Source organism: Halyomorpha halys, unplaced genomic scaffold (genome assembly GCF_000696795.3).
Source record: "Halyomorpha halys isolate HHAL.00 unplaced genomic scaffold, Hhal_1.1 Scaffold151.1, whole genome shotgun sequence".
Taxonomy (NCBI): Eukaryota; Metazoa; Arthropoda; class Insecta; order Hemiptera; family Pentatomidae; genus Halyomorpha; species Halyomorpha halys.
The window spans coordinates 184,133-193,706 of record NW_027116659.1 but is presented as its reverse complement, the minus strand read 5'-3'; the positions used below and the strand labels follow the sequence as shown (position 1 = coordinate 193,706).

Genomic DNA, 9,574 nt, shown 5'->3' with positions numbered 1-9,574 from the left:
TTTGAAAATTTTTCTGAATGAAATATATTTGTACTTACCTCATTTGGTTTTATTGAAGATTGAATTTCGTTTTCTGTGAATGATCGTATCAGCTACTTAGTTTATGGAAATTTTACATTAATGCAACTAACTGTTCCAATAGGATTGGTTTATAAAGTGTCTTCCATTTTTGTGAAGCATTATGCCCAGTGTTTCATAATGTATCTGATTCAGGATTAATTGAAGTGTCTTAAATTTTTGAAAATTAATAAAAAAAACTTTATCTATTGTTAATGAAGTGTTTTTTGACAATTAATTAACTTAAAAGGGCGAAAGTGTTATTAAATCATAATCAGGATTATTTTATTAGATATTTTATTGGTATTTGATTGGTTTTTATCATTTCGTATGTATTTTGCTACATACAATCCATCATGTTAATCCTTTCCTCGAAATTAAAGCAATTAGTAAATTCATTAAATATATTTTAATGAAATCATCAAAAAAAAAGAAACAAAAATTATTTTACAAACTCGTCTCAGGAGTCAAACTGATCGGTTGTTGTCAAATAAGTCTATAACAACATAAACATAAAAATAAAATGCTATATTAAAATATTATACTAAACCAATTCATACCATCATTATTAACAAAATTTATGCAAATTAAATCAATTTATATTTATACACATATATAAATATACATTTAAAATTACTTTGGCAAATATACTAAGTTAAAAACACAATAACGGAGGAACTACACTCTCCAAATAGATCCCCACCTACAACGTAACAATCTGTCTCTTGTAAATGGCATCCAATTTTGAAACCAGTCTTGAGTATACTTTTAGCTACAAAAGCAGAAAGATATGAATTACACATATTTTTTTAATTACTTATGAAATAACAATTAAAGATTTTTCAAAAAGCTCAATTATTTTGCAGCAAACCCTATGATTCAATTTGATTATCAAAGGCTTAAATAGTTGCCTCCCAGCGTATTATAAATTATATTATTAACAAACATTGTAATTATAATATTTACAAAATTTCATAATAGCATAAAATATTTTAAAATTACATAAATATATATATATATGGATAATGTAAATTTTTTTAAACAATCGCTTCTCATCACAGCCCCCACTGCCATCCAAGGGACGGATAATGCAGATATTTTTTACCTTGGATATTTACACGTTTTACAAATGTTTGCTTTTTTTTTGTTTTATTATTATTATATACAGAAATAAGAGAACGGTAGAGCAGCCACGAAATGTCATTAAGGTGGCGCTGGCTTCACTTCCAACAGCTGAGGATAGTTGTCTACTATATTGAGCAGGATGCCATCGATGTAGGCTCTCAGCTGAGCATTCACTTCCTGTTGTTCTTTTAAAGCAAGTCGCACCTAAAGGAAACAAAATAAATTAATAATTATTGAGAATTTGAATTGAACTTTGTTTTTTTAAATTTTGATAAGAGAAAATAAATGAGCAAACTAGTTCTATGCTTTTCTCTTTATACATCAAATCAATTCACTTCTTATTTCACAAGGCGGAACACATTTTATTTTAACACAAGAGGATCTAAAAAGCTGCAAAACCATCTCAGAAATGCATGGTAGTATAAACATTACAGGAGCATATTGGTCGTTTTTCTAATTTTATTCTTAATAGTTTCAATGGTGTAGACAGATTTGGATCTGTACCTGTATGGCACACCATTCTGTCTGGTAGTGAAGTTTATCAACATATCATGTCAGTGATGCTATTGTTGGTCCCAAGATTTTTTCTTGTATACCTTTCATAATGAGTATCCAACACCTCAGTCCAAGAGCAGTTTAACAATTTTGTGCCAGATTCATAGACTTAACTTGTGAATTTTTCAATATAAAGTCTATGGTTGTCAAGTAGCATATATTGCATTTAACACGGACGTAGAAAGCTCCAAGCTTCCATGTTAGCTTACAACTTCAATAATGTTGTCATCTGATTTACTCAAAACTTTCCAAAAATAGCTTTTCGTTTTCTTGGCCAATGAACAAATCCTTTCATTTCTGGACAATCCAAGTGGAACTCGTAATGATGAAATTTTCTTTTAGCTCATTGCATCAATGAACTTGTTGAGATTAATCTGTTTTACTATTATGACTAATTAATTACAAATATAATATCCAGTGGGCAGAATAAACATTTGTTTCTTTCAGTGACATACTGTATTGTTTTCTTGTATCAGTAAGCTATTAATTCATGTTTAATCTTTGAATGAGATATTGTTGTTTCACTGAACTAGTTTTGTGTTGTCAGTTCTTTTCTTTTGCATGGAAGATATAAAAAAAAATTGCATAAATGTATCCAAGACCAAGTAAGCTTCATTTTAATGAAGAATTGTATATTCCAGAGTCCTCCTAAATTCATTTGAAGGCCACTATAGTACTTAACAATAGCTAATTTTTTCATGGCTGATACTTCTGCCATACTGTCAAGCAGTACCAGTTTCTTAACAGTATCTACTATTGCAGAATGATTTGAAGAAACAGGTGTCTTACTATTTACAACATTTATTGCAGATAAGCAGGACAAAAAATAGTAGAGGAGATAAATGTAGATCAATAAATATGTGTCATTGATGAAAATTGGTGTTTATCTCACAAAACGTTGAAGATATAAAAAAAAAAAATTGATAAGGACTTAATTTATTTGTTCTTCAGCTTATGTAAAATAGAAATTTCATATACACATTTCACACGTGAGCACTCCGGAAGGAGTTACTTGATGAGATATCAGATGTGGCAGTCATCTTAAAAATCTGTTTGGTTTTTATGACATCATGGAAACCAAATAGCAAATTTTGAAGGTATACTACATACCAGTACTACATTGTATATGTATAGCATGTATAGCATATATTAAAGGAATTCCATGTAGTTACAACCCGCCTCACAAAAATCTGATAGAAGGTAAATTGTACAGTCTGCTCCACGATTAAAACATTCGTCCAACTTGTTTATTTAAACACAAACACATTTTTGATCTAAATATTTCTGGATAAATGTGTATGTATACTTAAAATTTTGGAATATTTTTCACAAGATTTTAAGATAAATGTGCTACTTTTTTTAATTCAGGTGGTGAATGATTTTTTCAACTAATGTGACTGAAGTTTTATTTTTACTAATGTTTGAAAATTGCTTTTAATTTAGCATTTTTTGAAGAGGAATTCTTTTCTTTGTTTTTAAAAGTTTTCTTTATTTTTAAAATCTTCCTGTGATTGCCAACAAAATAAAAGATACATATTTTTCAAGACAATTAAAAATAATATGTGCATGCGCAAAATAAAAAATTTGATTCAAGCACTCATGCTATCTAAGATAACTAAAAGAAACAAACCGTTTTACATGTAAAAAAAAAAAAAAAAATAGACAAGTATCAAATAAATTTGATTTAAACTAGATATATACATATTAACATATTTTATTTAGAATAATAGACTAATGGACCGACCGAATTTTTAATCAAATTTACTATCTGTAATGAAAAAAAAAAATTATCAGTGATTGAAAGTACACTAAATTAACAAATAATATAAAGACGAGAATATATTTTAAAAAATATTTTATTTGCATAAAATACTCAGTAGAGCTCGGCCTACAGTGCCTCTGAGTATCGCTACCAAAACTGTCGTTTCCGAAGAGTACAACATATCTTGGGGCCAAAATTCAAATTCTGATCGACTCCTTCTTCTTTTCAACGGAAATCTTGGTCTCGGGTCCATCATTCTATCATTCTAAAGGAAAAAACCAAACATAAATATGACTACTAATCAGCATACAATGGAATAATCTAAACATAGGGCACAGAAGGTAAACATGTTAGTTATAGGATAGATGTCAATGTTTCACAAATAAAAATCGTTCAGTCTTTGACAATATTATATTACTGCTTTCAGAAAGAAACAACATCAAAAATTAAGAAGAAATGTACACAGAAATTTTCAAAAACAGAAACATGGAAGGATATTAGTGTCATAATTTTTTTTACAGTAAAACCTCCTAAAATTAATTGTTAATTTATTGTGATCTTTATTATTAACGCATTTATGTAAAAAATTCGAACCAATATATTTTTAATTGAACAAAGTTTTTAAAACTTTCATACACCACATCCTCCTAGCAAGGAATTTCCACAAGTGCTAGAAATTTCAATTAAGAGTGGTAGCCATAAAATTCTAAAATTCCTTCAATGAAGTTATATACCAGAATGCCTCTTATTTAAGATAGCCAATTAATAGGAATTCTATTTCCTTATTTCAAAAACTAATATCCTTATTCAATATACTAATATTGAGGAAATAATAATTTAATAAATCTTAATAAAGATTAATGGTCGCATTTCTTTGAAGAAACATTATTATTCAAGGAATAAATTTCTTAGTATATTCTTAGATTAAACAATATACTAAAATCATATGATTATTCAATAATAATTCATCTAATTAGGGTATTGTCAATAAATATATTGATACCTCAGATGATTAATTTTTCAATTAATGATCAATTGTATCTGTATCAAAACAGTATTGACTCAAAAATTACAATTGAGTAGTTAGTTATGATTATCATAAGATTTATTAATGCTTTATGATTTAATATAAATATTACCATGATTTGTAGTTCCATGGTCCCTTGGAACGTAACAATAATTTTCTGTAAATGCTTGATTATTAAAACTGATGGAATATTTTTATTGTAGCTATGCCAATCCCATTGTATAAAAATAGCTTCCCACATACCAAGTTTTTGTTTTTGCAATAATAAAATTATCTTTTTAAGTATAAACCTACATGTAACATAAAACCTAACAACCATTTTTTAAAAATTAATTTCTTCTTAACAACCACAGCCAGTCAGGAAATGCAGTTAGTGAGGTTTTACTGTACTATTTTACAAACATACAGAAAAATACTTTTCCATAACCAGTCAAATTATTATTGTGTTAGTAAAAGTCTCTTTGAACTCGAAACAAAACGTCATGCCAATTTCAATCATGCTAAAAGTACGATGGGAAAACATTGAATTTTTCCTCTTTTTAATCTGTCTTTATCATACCTCACATTTATCGTCCTTATCGAAAACAGCGGCAGGCTGTGAAAAAAAATAATACAGGATAGCTATACTACTAGTTCAGTCCATTGCTCATCTATACTATAAGTTCAAACCTAATGTGATTTCATTTACATTAAGTAATACAATATTTTTTTTTTTTTCAGGGAAAAAATTATTTGCGTTAGTATGAACGAAATGCATTGAATTTTCAAATTAAGTTTTTACATTTAAACACTGCAAATGAAATCACTATAGTAGAGGTCTAATCTTAAATAAAAAGGAAAACTATAATTTATTGAAACACTTGTGCAGGTACTGATATTACACATATATCTAAGTAAGGTTTACTTCTTATTTTTAATTTTTTTTTTTTGTTTTTCAATTAATAAAAGTTTCACAAAGCATTTCAGGTGCATGTTTGTTAGAATCCCGCATAAATGTTGACATAACAGATATTAATTATTTAGATTTCCAATTTATATATCAATTACAAAAAGCATTATGTTTATGAATGTAGCTCCTTTCTGAGGGTTATTGTAAACAATTAACCTTGAATATCAGTTAATTTTTTAATTTGATGAAAGTTATTAGATTAGTATGAAATGAAGGTGGGGTAATGAATTTTGTTTTTACTAATCCTAATGATAAAAAAAATAAGTGAGGATGGGCATGGTATGGAATTATTGTTCAGTAATCATATTAAGGAGGGGTGAACGCATTAAAAAACTAATGACAATGGTTCTAGAAATGTTTTAGCAGCGAGTGTAAACTTTATGTTAGATGAAGTAATAGTAAGGCACAATAGAGCTCCATTCTTTCTTTGGTATGGCCAACAACATTTTAACAATTTAGGCGTTTGGTTGTAAAACATGATACATGAAAAATAAAAAAAATTACAATGTTAAATCATTTTTTAACTTCAATATATTACCTTCAACCAGGAGACAATTACCATAGCTTAATATCAACATTATTCTTTAAAGAAAATAAATGTCTTTAAAATTCATTCAACCAATTTATGAAATCAGCATTAAAATAGTCGATGATACCAAAAGCTTCAATTCATAAAAAAAATCAGCTACCATATTGTACGACCTAAAGACTCAATTGTTAATAAAGCTAATGGACAAAATTATCTTAGCATAAAATGACAGTTTTGAGGCACTAAGAATGTCATCAAAGGGGGAAGTACAGCAGTATCATTCCACAATAATTTAAAAATTCAAAAAGCTGAGAAATATTAAATATGAAAATCTTTTTCAATTAGAAAAACATTTATTCAAAGAGATTATTATATTTAAAGGAGCCTACAAAAAAATTGTTTAGAGTTCAATTTTTCAAAAATAATTGGCACAAAAGATGCAAAATTGTCCTATAACCACCCATAAGTACTATTTCACAAGTAATACAACTGAATTGAAACATCTAAAATCTAAATAATTGATAACCGAGACAATAATATTCATGTGAGGTTACGCCATACTTATGTCAGATTTTATCTTATTTAAAATAACAGATGATACAATTAAAGTTGAAATTTAATATTTAAAATAACAAAGAAGAGAAATAAAATAAGAATATTTTTTCCTCACTTCTTGTAAGTAAAAATAATGTTTAAGCCAAGCTACAACATGATAGATGAAAAAAAAACAGTTAAATAAACCCAATTCTAAAACTAAAATAGACAAAAATATAATGAAAACCAAAATAGTTTCTAATTTAAAGGATTACAGTTTTTATTCTTTGAAACATATACTATTATGATTTCCTACAGCTTTTCAGACCGCCTCAAATTCAAACCTCAGTTCAAACCTCACTTCACCCATACCTTAATGAACGGAAAATAAATTTTCAGTCTCAGCCGAGGTTGAATCTGGCTCTGGGATTTAGATGTCCAAATTTAACTTGGCTTAGCATCTTCACTTAAAGTAGGATAGATCACTTAACATTAGAAACTGATACCAAATAATCTAAAGCAAAGGTACAATAAGAGCAATATGTTAGCTTGAATATGGCCCAACCAGCAAAGCGAACAGTTACTAACCTGTAATAGGGTAAGAGTTGAAATTTTAAATGATCCAGTATGTCTGTGAAAGCTTTTTAGGATTAAAAATAATAAAATTATAGGTGATTTTGACAGCATTCCTTTTAAAAATTAAAAAAAAAATCCGATAAAAGGGAGGGAGAGAAAAACAAAAAAGAACAAAAAAAAAAACAACAGAAAATAACAAGCAGCCTTCATAAAATAACATTTTTACAGGAAAATCCTATGCCGTTCTATTTCTAGAAACTAAACCTAATATTACATTTATCATGAATATTTTATCATAAACAATCATTAGTCTTTTAAATGTATGTACATATATACATATATATGCCGGTACAAATAGAACTTTCAGATATAATATAAAAAAACATTCAGTAATACCACGCAGCTACATAAAAATTATTCAACTTTGATAACTATAATATAGAAGGTTAATCAAGGGATTAGAGAATCAAATCAATTAATTGAGATTTTTATTTGTTGATTTATTTCCGACCAAGGCATGTTTGATATCACATCCAACGATGTAATCTAGGATCAAATAAAAATAGGAGACATCAGAAACTATGAAAAGCATTAAGTTGAGTAGAACCGCCAACAGTTCAAACAATGAATGCACACTGTCCAAAAATGATTAAAACCATATCTTAATAGAGTTTTGAAGTTCAAAGAATTATCAGAAAAATCTACACCAAACTTTGAGGATAATTCTCAGTACAGCAGAGAGATGAAAAAATGTGATGCAACTAGTGAGCTCTGTAAGCCATTAATGATGACAAACAACAGAACATAGAATTCATTAGAAATATTTAAATATCTCAGTTAATTGAATTCTTTTCTCATTTATGTTTACTAGTACTTATAATTCTATTTACTTAATCTCTATTTAGTTTATCATATTTTTTAGTTTATTGATGTATGTACTTTAATTTTTATTATTTTAATTGTATAACAGTTATTAAAATATTAATAAATTGAACTAACAGTAGTTTTTTACCCTGAAACATTATACAAAAAAGTGACTTTCTGATTTCATTTTACACATCTATTGTACCAAACTAAAATTCACCAAATTTTTTGATATATTTCATTACGAGCAAGTATAATAAAAAACATTGTTTGGGTTTAATGATTCTTTTTTCCAAGATTATATTTATATTATCAGAAAAATACATGCCCCAACATAAACTGAAGAGTTTATTTTATAGAGGAAAAAGGTTTTAGGAACTGAATTTTATCAATAAATCATTAGGAGAGCGTAGGTATATGATATGGAGTTCAAGGGGAAAAAAAAAAAAAATTAAAATAGCTATAGAAAATATATATGCCAGGAACTAGATATCCTGTTACACACCAAAAATATTTACTCAACCATGCTTTAATCCTCTTGCAGTAATTAAGGAAAAATTTCTTACCTCATCTTGTGACATAGCTTCCAACTCTGCTGCAAGGCTCTGATGACCTGTTAGAAGACTGCGCCCCTCTTCAACGCTTCGGGTCAACAATAAGGCTTGCATTTCATCATGAGCTTCCTGGAGTCCTGAAAAAATATATATATATATTTTTTTAATTTGAAATAAAGTAGAGAGAGGAATATATGATCACAACCCATCAATCCCATAAGGAGCCCATTTGCTGTTAAAATGCATTGGGAATAAATCAAAATATTTTTTACACTAGATAATACTTACTGGAGTTTTCCTCTTTGAGAGCAAGAAACTGAGATTGCAAGTTCTCATGGTCGCTAGGACAAATGCCTGGGCCTCTTGAATCTAGTTCTGCAAGTGTTCTTCTCTGCTCATTACGGAGCCTTTCAATTTCATCACTCAGTTCCTCAATAACCTGCAAAAAGCACAAAAAGCCCATTAATATGTTTACCTGAATATGTATAAATAAAGATGCATGATTTTCTCTTCATTGTAATGATGGTATAGATTATAAATAGAAGTGAGTTCCAATGGTCTGACTAATGCCAAGTAATAATTATTTGATGATTAATTAAAGGAAATATAACAAAACAATGTTCTTAAAAATCACTAGTTTTCTGTAAAGAGAAAATTGAGAGCAATAGCTAACTAGGTTGCTCGTTATAGGGAGGGATCCAATTCTGTATCATAATGGCTAACACACTTTTCTCTAAAGTAAAACAGTTATAGATTTGCCAACATATATAAGATAATTAACAAAAAACTTATACTACTTCTGTTCCCATTGTTGTAAAGAAATACTACCAAATTAGGAATCATTTTCTCATCAAAGTTCTCTTATTATCTTTAATAATGAGAAAATACATACTAACATTATACAGTAATTAAAATGTTAGTTTATTGAGCTAAAGCATAAATTTCATTGATATGACAGGAATCTCATTAACATTAAACAGTGGAACTAAAAAAATCAAGAAAGGAGATAATCTGATAATATGAGAAGCAAAGAGGTTATATA

At 28.0% G+C, this 9,574-nt stretch overlaps 1 protein-coding gene across 6 annotated transcripts in view; it reads right to left on the bottom strand.

Annotated features, from left to right (window-relative positions):
- Positions 1–337: 337 nt before the first annotated feature.
- The window catches only part of LOC106678638 (rab11 family-interacting protein nuf), a 169,737-nt gene continuing 160,500 nt past the window's right edge, over positions 338–9,574 (bottom strand). For 4 of the 6 annotated variants that reach the window (XM_014417277.3, XM_014417276.3, XM_014417279.2 and 1 more), the window contains 3 exons: positions 8,821–8,971; positions 8,545–8,669; positions 3,576–3,764 (listed from right to left, as the gene is read on the bottom strand). In XM_014417277.3, the coding sequence (XP_014272763.1) occupies positions 3,594–3,764; positions 8,545–8,669; positions 8,821–8,971 (447 nt within the window). In that variant the 3' untranslated portion in view covers positions 3,576–3,593. Of the gene's footprint in view, positions 1,387–3,575; positions 3,765–5,085; positions 5,122–8,544; positions 8,670–8,820; positions 8,972–9,574 lie in introns of those variants that run through there. The other 2 variants (XM_014417274.2, XM_014417275.2) reach the window with 2 other exon arrangements.